The 20,640-nt window shown below is 32.0% G+C and overlaps 1 protein-coding gene across 1 annotated transcript; it reads right to left on the bottom strand.

The window, feature by feature from the left end:
• Positions 1–14,002: 14,002 nt before the first annotated feature.
• Positions 14,003–20,411, bottom strand: LOC126693436 (selenium-binding protein 1-like). Its single transcript, XM_050389390.1, has 7 exons — positions 20,161–20,411; positions 17,942–18,137; positions 16,441–16,668; positions 15,912–16,143; positions 15,661–15,768; positions 15,276–15,548; positions 14,003–14,437 (listed from the first exon to the last, which is right to left on the bottom strand). The coding sequence occupies exons 1-7, from the start codon at positions 20,318–20,320 to the stop codon at positions 14,156–14,158; spliced, it is 1,479 nt and encodes a 492-aa protein (XP_050245347.1). The 5' UTR covers positions 20,321–20,411; the 3' UTR covers positions 14,003–14,155.
• Between the last annotated feature and the right edge of the window lie 229 nt (positions 20,412–20,640).

Below are 20,640 nucleotides of genomic sequence, written 5' to 3'. Positions count from 1 at the left end.
ATAAGTATATAAGTATTTATTTAATTTTTTCCAAGAAGTTATAATTGGTTTTTGCATGGGTCTTTTTTTTTTTTTTTTTCTTTTCTTTTTTTAATGTGGCATTGGTAGCATGGTTGTCAAAATCGCGATCTGGATTGTAGGATCACACGATTTTACAATTCCACATCACCAAAACGTTTAGGATTGCACTAAGATCGTAAAAATGGTAGGATCATAGGATCATATGGGGTCCTACCAATCCTACTAAAAACATAAATTTTTGGTTTTTTTTTTTTTTTATGGGATAAATTTTTTGCTTTGATTAAACTTTAAGGGTTTTTATTTTTTCATATTGTGATGGTATGGATTTTTATTTTCTATTTTATAAAATTATGTTAACCTAAGAAAATGTTTTCTAATTTCTAGTCCATTTGTAATCAAAATGAAGGAATGCTTCATCAATTCTAAATGAAGAATTTGATGTTGACTTTGCTACCTTTCAAGTTATAATATTGTTAAATTTATTTGAACAATAAATTAATTTGTGTTTTAATATTACTAAAATATTTGTTTATATATAATTTTATCAGTTATGTTTGTATTTGTATATTAATTGATTAATTTTTTTGAGCATGCTCTCTAATTGTTGTTGAGCGGTATAACTTGAATAGTTGAGCATGAAATTGTATCTTAATGTTTTTTACAGCTCTAATATACAAATATATAATATTTACATAGATGATGAAATCGATGAAGATGATTAGGAATTTAGGACGGTGGTTATAAGAACTTTAGAATGAGAATAATTAATTGTTCATTTCACGTTAATATTTATTTTACTTTTGGATTTCATATTGTAGCTAGCTAGTTTCCATTTGCTAATTTATTTTGGATTTCAAACTTGGAACTTAGAATTTGGAAAATATTTTCCATATGTTTTGATAAATATTTTGGTATTTGGTTGCTAAATATTAAACATTTATTAAAATACATTGGGTCAAAACTTAAATATAATTGTTTTGTTAGTATAGACTTAGTGATGTATGATATGCAAATTACATCATATGATGCATATATAAGTTTTTTTATGAATGAATTTATAATTTATGTGATTATTCAACATACAAAGCCATTATCAACGTGTTTTTTGCTTTAAATTTGAAAATATGTAGGATCTTATGATTCACGATCCGATCCTACGATTTACGATCCCACTACCTTCAATGACCTTATATAGGATCCCAATTTTGACAACTTTGGTTGGTAGTTTATATTTATTTTTTTATGGAAGTCTTTTTCTTTTTTGGAAGGAAGTTTTTATTTTATTTTTTAAACGTGGGAATGGTCGAATGGGGTAGTTTTTTACTTTTATTTTTATGGAAGTTTTATTTGTTAGGATAGGTACTGTGGGCAGTTTTTATTTATATAGAATGTGGGATAGTGGGAAGGGAAGTGGGAACTAGGAAGTATTTTATTTTATTTTATTTTTTTAAACGTTGGGTAGGTTTTTTTGTTTTCTTTTTCTTTTCTTTTTTTGTGAATTTATAGTTGTGACCTTATTTCTTATATTTTAAGAAGGACAAAGTTAGTTACAAAATTAGTTGTAACTAAAATCTACAACATTACTCAATAAAATAAAAATTACTACATATTTTGAAAATCTAATCGTTAAATTGCATATTTTTTACGCTTTTTATACACATGTCAAATTTTGTATCAATCGAATATTATTTACTATATGATCTATAAGCTTATATTTTATGCATAATTTTGAATTACAAAAACTTATAATTTAAACAATTTGTTGATGACATAGTTATTAATCTTTAATTTTCTAAAAATTTTGCAAGTATGCAGGATATAAGAAGAAGATATAATCCAATTGTGAATTTTTCAAAATTCACCTCCAATAAAAAAAATATTAAGTAGGGTTATAGTCTAAGGTTACAACCAATTTTGTAGCTAAACTCGGTCATTTTTTGAATATAAGGATTAGTTAATTAAATTAGGGGTATTTTTGGAAGTAAAAAAAAGTAATAACTAACTTTTTGAATCCTTTTAATAACAAAAATTGTGACTTTTACATGGTTCTACAATTATTGTAAGTATTATCTATACTACTATTTAAGGGGCTTCTCCTGTTTGGACCAGATTCTTTTTTATTCCAAAATATCCCTACACCTCTAGGTTTAAGCAGAGACAAAACTAAAGGATAGTATGGTAAAAATACATGTCTAACTTGTACTAAAATATTGTCTACAAAATATGAACACTCTCCCACTAACCCACTTCTTCTAAGCACCTTTATTGTTTTTTTTTTTTAAATAAAAAAATAAGTTAAACAACCAACATAGCTGTTGTTTATTTTTTCCTTTATCCAAAAACAAAACTAATGTCAATAATAAAAAACAAACTAAATAGTTAAAATAAACCTACGTTTCTAATCCTTTAGGTGGAGTTTAGATAGCGTTTTTGAGCATGCATTGCGTGTTTGCGTTGTTTTTCTGTGGGTCCTGTGCACTATTCATGGGACCCGCAAGTACTTTTTTTATAGCAAAAACAACTTAGACACTGGGTCCCACGATATTATTCACACATTTAAAAATTATTTTGCTACAGTGTTTTCAGTTTTCAGCAATAAGCGGTATCCAAATCAACCCTTATTATTATTTTTTAAAACACCCCACACTTATCCAAAAACAAAATGAAATATCAATATATAAAAAACTAAATAATAGTATAGACTAGCCTCTGAGCGCGTGAAACTGTGAAAGCACGTGCTCAGAGACTCTTCTATTTTTTGGGTAAAGATTAATAATTTGCATTTATTATAATTTAGGATTTCTACTTTTTCTAATTACAAAAATATATATATATATATATATATATTTATATATATATATATATTTATGAATACATCAGGTGAATTTTGTAGATTGGAGGAGTTTTAAAACTAACAAAAGAGTGATCCTATTTTATAGGGAGTTAAAGAGTAGAAGTAGGAATTTAAATTAATGTAAAAGTATGAGCTTTTAAAAGCAGGAAAGCATTTCAACGTAGAAGTAAGAATTTATTATTTTTGTCAATTTACTATTTTAACCATATTTTTAAGTTTTAGGTAGGGGTATTTTTGACAAAAAAAAAAGTAATAACTAACTTTCTTTTGTTAATTTACGATTTTATTCCTATTTTTAAGTTGTTAGTTAATTAATTTAAGGATATTTTTGACAGAAAAAAAAAAAAAAAAAAACAAAACAAAAAAAAAACAAAAAAAAAAAAAAACTAACTTAGTTGAGAGTTAAGACAACTATCTCCACATTCCGAAGATAGCAGTTGAGAGTTAAGACAACTATCTCCACATTCCATGGCTTTCACAAAGCCGTAAACCCTGCACGTATGTTTTTTTTTTCTTTTTTTCCATAACTTCTCGGGAACTGCAAGAGCTTACCGGCAAAGTCACAACTCTTTAGCTCTTGATCTTGCTCAATGTCACACTACTCTTAATCTTAAACAAACAAAACTACTCTCACTCAAAACTGACATATTATTGCAGATGCATACATAGATTAAAACAGCAACATGAGCCAGCCTTTCTTCCATGCCAAATTGCTCTTAGTGCTGTCTATCTATTATTTCAATGGTGTTTTCGGTAGAGAAGCAGTGTTAGTTGTGAAAGACATTGAATTTAAGGCACAAAAGAGTAGACACGTTTTACATCACAAGGGGAGGAGAAGGTCTACCTTACTTGATTTTGATGTCATGAGCTTTGGTGCTCGAGCAGATGGCCAAACTGATGACACTCGAGTTCATTCTTATTTCTCTCTCACTCCTTCAAACAAACAATTATACTATACTAGCTTGCTAATTCAGAATTCTTGGTGTTACTAAAAATTTTTGACCAGTTCATTACTTTTTCTCCCATCTTTAACATTTTAAATGGAATTCGTTTTTTTTTTTTTTCGCGGGGGGGGGGGGGGGTGGGGGTGATTGATGCATGTATAATAGTATCAAAGTAACCAAACTCCTTCAAGGTTCATAGGACAACTTAGTAAAGTTAGTGGAGTTCAAAAGCACTCTTACAGTCCACAGGGATCCTTATGAGTTATGATTTAAAAGACAAATTTCAACTTCTGAGATTTTCATCACTATATAAGTTACAGATTTTGCCTTTACTTCAAGCAGGCCCTTTATTTTTTTGCTAAGTTATTTCCTACAGACTCTTTATAGAAAATCTCTAGGGGTGTAATTAAAAAATTATTTCACCCAAAAATGTAAAATGCTCATCACACCTCTAGACTTTTTTGTGATTGGAAAAAATAGTAATATCAAATTATAATTGATTCAAATTATTAACATTTACAAAAAAAAAAAAAAAAACCTCTGAGCACGTGTGTGATAATTTTAGTTCTATAGTTAGCAGATGAGTTTGTTGAAAGACGGCTCTCTTAGCTTTCACCATCAACAAGAATGAAAAACAAAGTGGAAAGATACTCAACAATATCTAAAAATGAAAATTGAGAAATGTAGTAGCAGCATATAAATGGGAAACAAGATTTGGATCATGGTGCATTGATAGTGTGAACTTTGTTTGTAAATGTAACTTTAGCAAATTTTCCTGCTTTTGAGTTTTAGGTCTTCTGTTACAGAAAGTTTGGCTTCAAAACTCGCCTCCTATAGTAGGAAATGGTGTATACATATGTATTGAAAGTTTAAAATATTATGACAAAATTTATGATATTCTACTCTTTTTTTTTTTTTTTAAATACACATTTATTCTTTTTAAATTTCCCTCACAATTTTTTACAAATGTTCTGCAATAGTTCTTTTCAAGGGTTTGAAGATCCCAAAAATAATATACATATGCTAATAATATTATTAGCATATGTATATTATTTCTTAAGTTTTGATTTCATCAATTTTGTTAAAGAATTAAAAAAAAAAAGTTAGAACTATATCCTAAGTTTTGATTTCATTAATTTTGTTAAAGAATTTTTTAAAAGTTAGAACTGTTCTCTAAATTAAAAGAGACTAGCCTCTGAACATGCGCGTGAAGGACTCTTTTATTTTCTGGATAAAATCTAATAATTTGCATCCATTATAATTTGAGATTATTACATTTTCTAATCACAAAAAATAATTTAGGAGTGTGATGAAAAAAATATTTCACCTACAAATACTTACTCATCACACTCCTAAATTTTTTTTGTGATTAAAAAATATAATAATTTTAAATTATAATAGAAACAAATTATTAAATTTTAACTAATAAATAAAAGAGCCTTACTCTCAGTTCCTAATTTTAACTTTTAACAAAGATCTTAACCAAAAAAAAAAAAAACTATTAACAAAGATTCTACTTTAAAGTAGTGAGTCATCTTTCCTCTAACTTTTGTCTCCATTTGAGAAACAACGCGAAAGGTTTGTGCTACAAACTGGCAATTGCCAGTTTGCAGTTGATCCGATTCCGCATTATGCGACAAAAAGACCAGTATCTTCCGGTTGTAATCAGTCACGTGAGGGAAGTCTCTTTTAGTATCGACTGAGATGCTTTGACTGAAGGCCCTGAACAAAGAATTGACTGACATGGATACGCAGGCATAGGAAAAGAAAAAAAAACTTTGAATCTTATGATTGCTTATTGATTGCACCATAGATTTTGAATTCACAATTTTTCCCTAATAAAAAATCTTCACCATCTAAATTTCAAGAATTTCAATTTTGGCCCTTAAAATTAAAATTTTTAATTTTAATTCCTAACATTTGAGTATGTTTTTAATATTGTCTTTTCGGTTATTAATGTCAACAACAACAACAACAACAACAACAACAACACAGGTAATTATAGAATATTTCAAAGTGCAATAAATATATATATATATTTACTCTTAGATGGTTAGTTGTTATTAATTATAATTTGAACCTACTATTAAAATTACTTTTCTACCACACCAATAACAACCCATAATAATTTATCACATAAAATTTGTTGTGAACATATCATTTCTCATTACATTATAAATTTATAGTAATTAATTAAATTTACAGTGGCACCTATTATTTATGTGTGCTTGTTAGAAAGAGAGCGAGACAAAGGTTAAGTTGATAATAGAAGGAAAAATGAAAGAGAGTTTGTGAGAGAAAATATATTTAAAAAAATATTTTTCTGTTTAAAAATATATATATTTTTCTTTTTTGTTAAATGTTAATACTTTTTAAATGTATTTTTAAAAAATACTTTAGCTTACTTCAGTAGCAATACTTTAGACAACCAAAAACAACTGATATTGGAGATTTTGGGAGTTAAGGAGGTGAATAGAATTGAAACTTATCTTGGCTTACCAACCTTGGTTGGGCGGGCTAAGTATCACACATTTTCTTATTTGAAGGACAGAATATGGAAGAAGCTTCAAGGGTGGAAGGGCTTGATTTTGTCAAAAGCTAGTAAAGAAATTCTAATCAAGGTTGTGGCACAATCCATACCCACATATACAATGAGTGTGTTTCAACTCCCATTGAAATTATGTGATAAACTGGATGCTCTGTGTGCAAAGTATTGGTGGGGTCAGGTGGGGAGTGAACGAAAGATTCATTGGCGGAGTTGGAATAAACTGACAGCTTCAAAAAAAAAGGGAGGAATGGCCTTTCGAGATCTAAGAGCTTTTAACCTTGCCATATTAGCTAAGCAGGGATGGAGAATGATTCAATGCAATGATTCTCTGCTTTATCAATGCTTCAAAGCAAGGTATTTTCCCTGTTCTTCTTTCCTTGAAGCTAAAGTTTCTCCAAACTGCTCATATGTTTGGAGAAGTTTGATGGCTGCACAACCCATACTATTATCTGGACATTGTTGGTGGGTAGGAAATGGCCTCTCAATTAATGTTCTCAAAGATAGGTGGATCCCCAATTATCCATCTAATAGCATATTACACCCAGTTCATGAAGATGTGGAGGGAATGAGGGTGGTTGATCTGATTAATCCGGACTTGCATATTTGGAGGACTGAAGAAATCATGGCTATGTTTCACAGGGAGGATGCAGGAGCTATTTGCCAAATTCCATTGAGCCGTAGAGACATTAATGATACTATCATCTGGCTGCACAATTCTAAGGGAGAGTTCAGCGTCAAATCGGTGTATCATGTGGCTAGGAATTTGGGGGATCGGACAGGAACTTCAGGGGGCTATGCTGAATGGAAGGTATGGGCTACGATTTGGAAGCTAAAACTTCCAAACAAAATTAAAATCTTCGGATGGTGGGCCTGTCATGAAATATTACCGACAACTAGGAATCTGTTCAAGAGGAAAGTTGTTCAAGAAAATAAATGCCAATTATGCATGAGGGAGGAGGAATCAACAGTCCATGCCTTATGGGATTGTGTAGCAGTCCAAGATATTTGGTATGGTAGCATCCGAAAGTTGCAGAAGACCAGGCACGAGCAACAAGACATGAAGCAATTGATGGTGGATTTATTGTAGCGGTTAACATCAGATGAGATGGACTTGTTCTGGGCACAAGCGTGGTTTATCTGGAATAAAAGGAATTGTGTAGTTCATGGAGGTAGAATGAAGGATCCGAGTAGCTTGAACAAAAGAGCTGAGGAGTATGTTGCTGAATTTAAACAGGCCCGAAATAATCTCTCTGTTCTGACTCGGCTGCAACAGAGTGGAGACGTTTGGCAACCTCCCTCACATTCGAAGTACAAACTGAACTTTGATGTAGCGATTTTTTCAGGCTTGGACAGATCAAGCTTTGGTGCTATAATTAGGAACGACAAGGGTGAAGTGATGGCTGCTATGTCCGTGAGTGGTCCGAGGGTGCGTACAAGTGATAAGGCCAAATTACTTGCTTGTCGAAGAGCTATTGAGTTTGCCGTGGATGTTGGGTTCTCTAGGTTGATTATCGAGGGAGATAATAGTAATGTGATCCAATCCATCTCTTCTTCTTTAGAAAACTTTTCACTGCTTGGGAATGTTGTAAGTGATATCATACACTTGTTGTGGGGGTTACAGTGGGCTAGAGTTTGTTATATTAGGAGAGGAGCAAATAAGGTAGCTCATGCATTAGCTCAATATGCTAGAAATTCTTTAGATGCAGATTTGTATTTGATGGAGGATTCTCCCCCACTAGCCTTAAAAGCCTTGTATCATGACTCCTTATCATTACAATTGAATGAATATTTCCCCTTCAAAAAAAAAAATAATGTGGCATATTTTAGTTGCACTAACTATAGATATTGTATGCCGTCATCAACAAGAATGGATAGAAGGGAGACATTAAGAACAAGTCCAAACATTAAGGACCAATAAATAAATATCATTGACTAAAATGAAAATGAAAGTGTTTTTGTGTTGGCAACACCTGTCTCTTTGTTTTTCTTTCTCGAATGTTTGTTCCTTCCCTAAAAAGAAAAAAGAAAAAAAAGAGAATGTTTTTGGTTGTAGCTTTTGTCTTGGACATATTCACGGACTCTTGAGTTCAAATTTACACACTTTTGAGATTTCTCATTTCTAAAGACATGTTTGATAGACTGCAATGGTGATTACATAGGAATATGAATAGTTATTACAAGAAATACAAGATGTTGTAATGTAATACCAATTACTATTTATTTGTTTGGTGACAATACAAGAATAGAACCCTTAAATCAAATTGTCTTTATATCATTAGAATAAAACTTAAAGAATATTTTAGGAAATATCTTACTCATATAATTATATTTTCTAAAAAATAATATTTAAAAAAAAATTGAAAGAGAGATTAGTTATTTTTTATGATTTTTTATTCTCATAATTGTTATGTGCATGTGAAAAGTTTATTTATTTGAGAACATATTAATTTTAGAAATTAATACACTTACTAAGGAATAGCTATTACTAGGGCTGTCCACGGGTCAGGTCGGGTCGGGTTTGTGCCTAACCCGGCCTTGACTTGAATGCATCGGGTGGGAAAAAGTTTAACCCGCAATCGACCCGGTTCGAGTTTTGGGTTTGCCGGTTCGGGTCGTATCGATTTCGGGTTTGCCAGAGTGAAGCGAAATTTGGCCTGATTTTGGCCAAAATATTGTCGAATCTCGTTAGATCTGGTTGGATCTAACGAGATCTGGCCGATATTTCCCTATATCTATAAAGATTGGGTCGAGATCTTGATGGATCTAGCCGAAATCTGCCTATATCGTCGGACTTAAGGGTTTGGACTTACCGATTTTTGGCCATGAATTTGAATTTTTTGAATATAATTAAAGCATATTATATGAATTGTAATAATTTATTGAAATATATTTGAATACTTGATGAAAACCCAATTTTTGACAACGCAAAACATGTAAGCACAACTCATTTACCTAACCCAACCCACCCAACCCAACCCATGTTGGTTGGATTGGATTGGGAATTAATTTCTCATTTCAACAAGACCAGGTTGTGTTGGAAAAAACTCTTCAACTTGGCCCCATGCACATCTCTAATCATAATAAATAGTAAATTTTAATAATTACCTAATTAATTATTAAATTTTATATTTGAAAAATATATATATCTTGTTAATTTTTCTTTGCATCGTAGGGATAGAAATTTTTGATTTTTGATTGACTTATTCTAATTAATTTTGTCAAAAAAATTGAAAACCCACACTTTTACATGTCAGGATTATAGTATATGCTATTGAAATTGGTTTTAAAATTACTAGTACCATAACTTAAAGTAACTTAACAGGTAAACAAATTTTAATACGATTAGATTTGATTTCTCTATAAAAAAAATATTCTAATTGAATTACATATGTTCTTTTCTATAAATTTTTTGATTGAATCTTTATTTATCAATAATGATTTAACATTTCCATGCATTACACAATTTTATGATTAATGATATATCATCCAGAAGTCATCAAGATTAAAAAAAAAAAAAAAAAAAAAAAAAAAAAAAAGAGAAATAAAATAATTTTGTTGTGATCGTGAAAAAATTATACTTTTTTTATGTCCAAGTCCAACAATGACAAAATTAGGGTTGTACTAACCTTGAGAATATATGAGCTAAGCATCCACACTTTCCACTAAGATTTTGGACAACACCATGTGATGCCCCTAATTATTATTACTTTTTTTTATTTGAAATCCGAAAATATTGGAATTTTTGAGTTGTTAGGTATATTAGTAATTCTTTAAAAGCAAAAATAAAATCTTTTTTTTTCATTAACTTCAAATATAAGATAAAACAGTCGCTTACCCGAGCACTGCATCGAATAGTTAAGTAATATATATTGCTTGAAAGTATAATCAACCTCATGCAATTCATTTATAAGTAATGAAGTCAAAACAAATGAGTAACTATACTAAATATTAAATTTGTATATTCATAGCCTTCATATTTAGAAAGACTTTAACTTATGTTTAGCCGGATCCTAGATTGATGTTCTTCTCATAAATTGAATATGATCGGTGGCAAAGTTTATGGTTGGTTTAGAATAGAGCCTTTTTTCAAACATGAAATATTTTTTATTTATCTTTAGAACAAAGTTTGGCTACAAACTCAATAGTAGTCTAAGGCTACAACTCTCACTAAACAAATTAACATGGCTATATATTTTGAAACACATGTCAAATTTATGTTTTTAAAACACATGTCAAATTTTATGCCAATCGGATATTATTTTGCAAGCATGGAAGATATAAAAAGAAAATGTAATCTAAAGGTGGATTTGTCAAAATTTTCATCAAATACAAAAATATCAAGTGAAGTTGTAACCTTAATTGATAACTAAGTTTGTTGCCATCCTATTTTTTAATATAAAAAAAAAAGAAAGAAAAATACCATCATGATGCTATTAGGAACATTGTCAAACATTAAATCTTCACAAAACCATCACATTTTGAATCAATCATTAGTGGCCAACTCTTTAATAAAGATTTGTTCCCTTTGCAATCACTCACCATGCACCCATCTCTTTAACAAAGCTTTTCCCTGTGCTTCTTCTGCTAGAATAACATAAACAAAATAATTGCTGGAGTGTCACTACAGTGTCTACTATAAATGATTGCCATAGTGCCACATAACAATCTCTTTTACGAAATTTGTTAAAACTACAAATATAGCTTCTTTGAAGAGTAGCAGAATAGATGGACACATTGTTTTAATTTACAGCATATGACCAATTAAACCTTCAAATTCTTAAAAAAAAAAAAAACAGTTCAAATTAACTCTATCAGTCTAAACCTAATCCATAGTGTATATAAGCACAGCCAGCCTAAACAGGTCGAATTAACTTTGTATATATCTAGCCTCTCACCGGAATATTGGATAGGTTTGGGTGAGAGACTTTACAAAAATTGTTGTATGATTCAAGCCTCACATGAAATTGTTGTTATCTAAGAAATTGTTGTTAAAGATCTGTTTTGTAAAGGAAACTATATTTATTATTTGTGTAATTTTACGTGGGATTCAATTTACTATTTTTTGATAATTACTAATTTACGTGGGATTCAATTTACTATTTTTTCAAAATGTGAGTTGATTTTTTTTTCCTTACTAACTCTTAGTAGTTTCCTAATGTTTGATTCCAGGCTCCTCTACAAGGTGATCATTTTTTATAAATGACATTACACAATTGAAGTTTTTGTCTCATTTAATGACAGGCACCAAAGAAATCCTGCAAAGTGGAGTTGTTTTTTCTACTTTATTTGTGAATGCAATTGTTCTGTAAATTTTCTGAAATGTTTTTTAATTTTATTTTTATAATCAACTTTGCAACTTGGTAAACTTAATACAATTGATTTTTTAAGTGAAATAACCTTTATTGATTCAATTACATGATAAGGTGAAGATCTCTTGTATCTGGACCAATTAATTACTGTTTTTTTTTTCTCTCTATTATTTTGCATCAGTTTTAAATACTTTGTTTCTCTAAGTATTGGCACATGACCAATACTTAGAAAGGGAGAAAGAATTTGTTATTTTCTTGCCTTGGTAAGTGTATTTAAAAGTTTTAATTCCAAGCTCTTGATGGACTGCAGGACATCTCTTGCTCTTGTCGTATGTCCTTGCATACATGCTGTTGTTGTCTACATGATGCATTCCTGCAGTGGTTGGTTGTTATGTGGTGTTTTCCCTGCTTCTCATCAAAATTCATATTTTCTGGTATCAGTTTTTATAGTCTGATTACACCAAAGTATTTAAAGTGTTGAAAATTTACTGGAGATGGAGTGGTTTAGGATTTTTGGTTTTAATTTATATTCATATGATAGCCAAATCGGTGCAACATGTAATTGTAGGTAAGTAATTTTTATAAACGAACAATTATCTTCTTTTCTATGAGATTCAAATTGTTCTTTTACTATTTTCACCTTGTCCTTTGATTAATTACTGATTCTTCCAAAGGCTAAAATTGATAGAAAAGAATCACTTAACCATTATCTATTTATCTTAACACTACCCCACACGTGTGGGCCCAAAGTCTTGAGGTCCAACATGTGGGATTTTGAAAATTTAAAATGGGATGTTGAGTGTAGATAGAATTTGAATTTAGGACCATTTATTTTGATATTAAGATGAATAACTGATTTTCATAAAAAGTTTAAGTTGTTAGGAAGGAGTGAATTTAATCAATTAATCATTATCTTGACAACCTCATTAAAGCCCTAACCATTATCCTCAACTCCTCATTAAAGCTTCCCTCTGCTGATGAACAAAACCGGAAAGAGATGAATTGACGTCAGGACAGGTTAAAGAATTTGAGTTCCAAAGTCAACCAGATGGCTGGTACTCTTAACTTGTTCTGCTTTAACAATAGAGATAACTTACTTGGGCCTAATATAAAGCAGGGTGACATCATAAGCAGAACAAATGGCTTGAACAACCATGGTCTAGTTTGCTTTCAGTGGCAAGTACAAGTACAAAACACATTGCATTGGCAGTCAATGAGAAACTTAACCTACATACTAGGCTTCTGGTTGGGTCTTTTACTGATGTGTTCTCCATTTTTTTTTCTTTTTCTTGATGTTCACCATCCTATTTGTGGTTATGAATTTTGCTGCCTCATAACTTTATGTTTTTCCATCTTTTGCAATATGCAGGATAACTTGGACCAGCATGTGGACTTACGGATTCTCACCTAAGGTTACTCCATTACCATTGTTGCACTCTAATCAACCTTGAATCCCTGTGCATGGCAGCATTCACTTTGTTTTTCGACAAAGCATCCAACATTTTAATACTTTGACCTCCAGAAATTGAGCGTAGGGCATATCCATGTTAAAAAACCAACATCAATTTTTTTGGTATTAAAATAATTTGAGAAAGTAGGTTCTGTAGACTTCTTAAACTAAATAACTGAACATGAATTTGAAGTTCCAGGAATGGTAGATCTTTTTGTTTGTCACGACTCATTGACTTTTGTCTTGGATACTAATATTAGCAACCCACCACTACTCCGCCACCAGATCCGACTCACAATACCCCTTAGCCAATAGATCTCTGCTTCGTCAACGTGGAGGCCCAACCACTAGAGATGTGAGGAAAGAGAGAGTGAAAAAGAAATGGATTGAGATTAGAGAAAGAGAAAGACAGAGGAGAGAAAGAATAAAATGGATTAAAAAAATGAGATGAGGAATAAATTTGAATATTTTATTTTTACAATTGAGCTACAGTACCATCATAAAAATAGGATGGCACTGTAGCACAATTGCAATTTTTTTTACAATTCTATAACTTTGCAATATCGGGTAATGGAGGGCTATGGAGGGCTTTGGGGCTCTGATGCTAAATATTACCAACATATGGCATTTACAAGACCCAATGTGAATGCTCTAAGGCTTTTTGAAGTGGAGATATGAATCCCCTCTTCTTCATCTGTCGTGATCTGAAGCATCTAAAGTTGCTGTATGAATTTCGAGTCCATCTCAACAGCCTAAGCATGTACAGACACTCCTAGCCCTAAGGAACTCTCTTAGGCAAACCAAGACAAGAAAGAGAGACTCCTAAGTCATAACCTAACGAGAGGAGAGCTAATAAGTTCAGGTCTAGACAATGTATTGGTAGAAATTACAAATATTATTTATAATTCATAAATTCCCATGTTTCCTTCACATACTGTCATCACCAACAACTTAATTTGGAAAGTTCATTATATCCACTACTATATGTTAAAATATTGGCGTTTATTGCTAGAAATAGATTCAAGTTGCTTAGATCCATATATCTGAGGTGCAATCGCCACCAGGATATCTCATCTCATGGGCTAGGGAAGGACCATCAGGTTCAGCAGCAAAATCCACAAAAAAATTCGGGTTTATTTTCAGACCACCTTTCTCTGTATCAACATCAATTTGCAACATGTGAGATCCTTTCTCCACAAGATCAGGATAAAATTGACGATCCCATGCACTGAAGAGTGAGTTGGTGACATAGAGTCTCTTCCCATCTAAACTTAATTGGATCATTTGAGGCCCCCCTCTTAATTGATTTCCCTGAAAGGAAAATATGAAGCGAACAACATATTAAATTAAGGGAACTACATAGAGCAAAAGTACTGTCTTAGTTTGAGTGATTAAATAGTTTGTGCCAAACCAATGCACATAAACCACATAAACATAATTAAACTGGTTGGTGTACACTAACATGAACAACATATTAAATTAAGGGAACTACATGGAGCAAAAGTACTATCTTAGTATGAGCGATTAGCCCATTTGGTAAGAGATTTCTAGTAACGTTGTTTAAGTACTGTGGAAATACATGTGGGTTAAAAAGTGTTATGGATCACTAACATGTAACATCAGAGATAGGAAGATACTCAAATAGTATTATTTTTCTACAGCCTATCAAATGAATGGTCTAGGCGTCTAGCTGAACTAGGCATATACCTATATGGGATAAGGGCACTCGAGTGATGAATATATAACAGGTCACTTATACGTTGTCTAGCCACTCACATACAATGTATAGTGTTAACACATCAAGGTTTAGGTGGTCCGTATGCATCTATTACTAAATGATAATGATTGATGCTCACCAGATAATGAATAAAGCACTCAGTAGATTAATAATACATCTTTTTTTATAGAATCATGATGTAAATCAGAAGCAGAAAGAACCAAACAGATTATCTGATGCATCTCTGTGTGAAATACTTCTAGTGCAGGAACTGTTTTAACTGATATCTAAATTGCACATAAGCAGCATTCCCAACCAAGCCTATCTTGTTTAGGGAATTGTTACTAAAAGCACCCAATCAATCATCAATTAGGCAGCAATAAGCTATAGCTCAGAAAGAGTTTTAACTTTTACAATGGAGTTCACACAAACCTGGATCTCTGGAACATCAAATTGCCATGTTTTTCCATCTTCTCCCTCGGCCACTATTGGGCTTCCCTTTTGAATTAGTCCCCCAACCCATACTTGGCCTGTCAATACAGGATTCTTAGGGTCCTCAATGTTATACTGCCTCACATCCCCATGCAGCCAATTCACAAAGTACAGAAAACGATCATCAAGAGAGATCAGAAAATCGGTTATAAGACCAGGCATTTCTGGAAGAATCCAATTTTGCACCTTCAATGGCTTCACTGATATTGCAATCTGCAAATATTGATCAATGCCTCAAATAAAAAGACAATACAGAGCAAATTACAAGGTGAACACAATATGGCACACTAACATACAGACATATATAAATATCTTATGTGCATACCTCATGGCTCCAAGAGCCATCTTGGGTCTGAAAAAATCGCACCATGTTACTTGTCAAGGCACAACCAACAAACCCTGTATCTTTCGAAGGATCATGCAGGAACCTTATCTGCAAAAGGGTTACATTGAGACAAAAATAGATCCAGACTTATTATGTTCTGATTAAAAGAGAAAAAATATAAATTAACAAATAATCATGTTGGCCATACTCTAGATGTAGGAAACCAGACTGTAGATTGTCTATGCACTCACCTCCAAAGGTAAGAGCCCTGTACTGCCAAGATCCAATGTTTGTTTCAGTTCACCACCTGGCCAGCTGTACACATGCAGATGCCTCCCATAAAGACCATCAGAAACATGCTGAAGGTTGAAACCTTTAGTGAAAGCAGCAGGGGCACCCCATGAGGAGCTTATCATTGTCTTGTGTCGTGGTTGGTACCAGAAATCATAGCCAAAAAGTGGACTGTGCCCTGGTTTCTCCCACCTGGTAAATGTGAAGGGAGCTTTAAGGTTACATCGTAATCAAATCTACAGTAAACATGCTCAATTTACAATGCCAGGAATTGAATCATGCTATTAAACTGTCACCATCTCCGTGAATATTTAAATAGATTTCCAGTATTACTTGTGTATTGTCAATCTTGTCTTTAAATTTGATATATTGTTTCCATTAATCAATATAACGAATTGCGCCAAAATTGGATACATAGATACATGATTTTTTAAGACTAGTTTGCTAACAGTAAAAGATTAGATTTATTTGTATGTCTTAGAACAGTACCTTCCTTTGACATTAAACTCAGAATCAAGAAGAAGAAAGCCATTCCCTGCAGCATTTCCGTCTTTATCACCAAGGCATGACACCAGTAAGTCTCCAGAAGCAAGGCAATGGGATGTGTGTGGATAAGCCAAACCAGTCTTCTGAAAAATATCTTCGGGCTCAACAACTTTATGCAGTGATGGAGCCTTGGAATTGGTTTTTGTGTCAATCACGTATATGCGACCAGATCTGAAAAGGCTTGACTTATTAAGGAATATATTACCAACAGTTAATGCACCTCTTCAAATGATGAACATCAATACTAGTAATCATAGCTTCTGACAAAAAGAACAGAAATTACGAAAAGGCTACATTAGGCCTCTTACAGAAATGGAGTCATTATAAACTGCTTCCACGGCATTTTAAAGGCATATATCCATCTTACAGCACCGATTGATTGGAAGTAGAAGAAAACACAAAAAAGTACAATACCAGACAATTTTCTTTCTTTCTTAGGAGGCAGGGTGTTAATAATTCTCAAAAGTTAAAAATATCACGTTACATTAAACCATAAATTTGATCTTTTTGGTAAACACAAAAGACTTAAATAGGAAACAGATTATCTCGCGTGTTTCTTTTGTGGGGATATTCCAAAACATAAAATGCAACCGGTTATTACATATCAAAAATCAACCACCCCCCCCCCCCCCCCCCCCTCTCCCGGGTGTGGCAGGCAAAAATAAATCATAATAAATACGAAGTATCAAACCTGAGCCATAATTTTCTAATCCACCTATACCGGTGAAGTTCAAGAGTTTGATACTGCTAGTGAAACTAAATTAAGGAACACTGGAGAACCAATAATAGGTTATTAAATAAAGAAATCATCGTGAGATTACTATGAAGTCACTAGCATACACCTATTTAGCAATGGAATTACCATCTTATTGGATAGTGAGTTTACTTTTTTTTCTTTTTTTTAATATGAAATCAGTGAGCTGCAAACACCAGATCAAACCTAAGCACAAGTCAAGACAAGACATGCAATTAGACTGCTTGCCTAACTACAAAGTCATTATCCATAATCTTATGTGTGTTTATCTTTTCAAACACATCCACAACTACCACAGATAAAGTGGACTTCAGACTGTTGAATTGTGAGTTCAAAATGTAATAGTTCATAATTTGAGTAATATTTCAATAACAAGAACCACATCTACATTAATCAAATTTTCATTTGTAACATTTATAGAATCAATTTAGCAAGCATGAATCAGTTTCTAGACTGGTAATTTACCAGCATTTTCATAGCAAGTTCCAAATAAAGTAGCCTCTAAAGCTTGTGCTTACATTATTTTTCTACCTCTTTATGTTGGAGCACCTGTCTACCCCTTTCATCAATAAATGGTCAGTGCTTAACCAAACAATGCGTGTGCGCATGTATTTATGTATATACACATGAACCTACGTATGTATTTATGTATGCAAAGATTCATTGATGCAAAATAAAATTTACTCATACACTAGTGAAGGTAGGATCAAAAAGCGTCGATCTGCTGAGGGATCTCCATGGCAAGAGCTACATGAATTCCACCCTGAATGATGTAGTTCATCACCTAAATAAGGCACAGGCAGCCTGTGGATAACTTTTGAATAAGTAGGAGAGCTTGGATCTATGTCCACTGTAGCCAAGTAATCAGGCTTCTCTCTTCCTGTTCCTGTATATACAATTAACCATTATATTATAGGAGTAACTTATTACATTATGCCCAACTAAGACAAACAATCCAAAATGGTTCCGTAACAGCAGAAAAGCAATAAGCTATAGATAGAAAAACAGCTCAAATCAACTAGTCCACACATAGAAAAGGATTTTAAGTGGTAGAGTTCGGAGGTGAGGAACAAAAAGGAATAAAGCCTAGGGCACAACACATATGTCTCAACTCTTCAAGGTTAAAAGCAACAATATATATTATGAAGATGGCAAAAACATATTAAGAAACTAATCTGGCCATATATAGCACTGCACAAAATAAATAATGAGATGCAAGAAACTGCTTCATTGAAATCCAAGAGTCTGCAGAACAGGAAAACAAAATCCTAAATTTTAAAATTTAGTTGAGGGCTGATTTTCAATAGGAATCATTCGCTTTCCATATTATCTTATAAAAATAATAATAATAATTAAAATAATTAAAAAATAAAAATGATTGTGTTAAGCATTCAAATTGAAGCAAGTCCTTATTTCACTCATTTAACCAGACAAGGAAAACCTATTATTTTTTAAAAGGTGGGGCTTTTTTGGTATGCAATAACTATCTCATGCATCCAATATATACATCTCCATCAAACAATGTGTGGGCAATGGGCAAGGCCGGCCTTCCACTAGGCCAATTAGGCCATTGCCTAAGGCCCCCAAATGGGGCCCCAAAATTTTGGAAAAGAAGGGGCAGTAGAGACCAAAAAAATAGTTTCAAATGAAATTCAAAAAATCCGATAAATCCTTGTGACCTTGTGATCAAAGAACAAAAAATTTGGTACATCCTGATAAACATTGGTACCCCAAAAAATTATTTGGTCTAAACAAAATAAATTGTCCCAAAAATAACATCCTTAACTTCTAGACAAACCAAAATTCAAAAAGATAAAATACAAATCCGGTCTAAAAAATTAACCACAAAACAATAACAAATCAAAAATCTCAAATCCCTAAAATTTACTCATATTACCATTTCTTATATATAGTAGATGAAGCAATTAGTTCGATTGATAATAGGTTTGAACAATTTCAAATATATGAAGATATTTTTGGTTTTCTATTTAACTTCACAAAATTGAAACCACTAATAGTTTGCAAAAATACTGTCTTAATCTTGAATCTTTTCTCAAACATGATGTTTATTATGATATTGATGGTTTAGATTTATTTTCAAAGTTAAAATTTTTTTTAAAAACTTTACAAATAAAATAATATACTCCAATTGACATACTAAATCATATAAAAAGGTTAGATTCATTTCCAAATACATGCATTGCTTATAAAATGTTACTAACAATACCGATTACAATTGCTTCTACATAAAGAAAATTTTCAAAATCAAAATTAATATAATTATATCTAAAATCGACAATGTCTTAAGAAAGATTAAGTGGATTAGTTATATTATCAATAAAAAATGAGATATTAAAAGAACTTGAATACAAAAATTTAATTAGTCAATTTGCATCTAAAAAGGCAAGAAAAATAAATTTTAAATGAAATATATATATATTATAATATAAAAATATTAAATAAATATTACTGTAATTTAATTAATACATAAATATACAGAAGACTCAAAATGTGTAGGGCCAGCACTGGCAGTGGGCTTATCCAATTAAGAAGGCTTCACTACCTCATCATGACTCCTGCATATACCTTCAATAAATCCTTCACTAACTTCAATTTAACTACGTAATCAAAAAACAAAAATCTTCCTAAATTACAACTTTACTAAACATGAAACCATATTAACATAAGAATATGTTCATGTTTCGATCGGCCACAAATACTCTTGTCACCCTCCTTTATATAAATATATATATATCAGATTTTTTTTTTTTTTTTAAACAGACCCAAAAGAAAATTCAATAATAACTGCAAATTCCCTGCATATTTAAGTCGAATTGCTATGAAAAAGAAAAGGAATTAAAATAAAAAGTAGATGAAGATAGTATATATATATATATATATATAGGTACCAGTGTAAACGCAAGTGACATAGATGAGAGCTTCTCTAGGACCAGACATGGCCTCCAGCGGAGTTGCGTACCCAGGTCCCCCCGTGTTGCGGCAAGCAGCGTGCCCAATATTCTCATTCCCCACCACTCCATGTTTCAACTCACTCGCCTCCGTAGCCATTTTTTTGAAATGACAAGCAAGAAGATGAAAGAAAAAGAGTAATCAGAGTCGCGTGTAAAAAAGAATCTCTCTCTGTCTGAGTCGTATAATTGATGAGCTCGCTTTGTATTATTATATAATAAGGAATGGGGCACAGTATCCTGACACGTCACTTCTATATATGTAATATATTATCTAATCTAGTGTTTAGTCTGATTAGTCTAGTGAAAATGCCACCCGGAACTCGATGGTCCTAAGCTCGATTTCTTTGTTACCACTCAAGTACTATGTTATCTTAAACAGAGTGAGCTTAATTGAATATAGATTTTGAAATTTAGAGA

This window comes from Quercus robur, chromosome 7 (assembly GCF_932294415.1).
Source record: "Quercus robur chromosome 7, dhQueRobu3.1, whole genome shotgun sequence".
Taxonomy (NCBI): domain Eukaryota; kingdom Viridiplantae; phylum Streptophyta; class Magnoliopsida; order Fagales; family Fagaceae; genus Quercus; species Quercus robur.
Note: the sequence above shows the minus strand (reverse complement) of the source record. Positions and strands in the feature narration are given on the sequence as shown.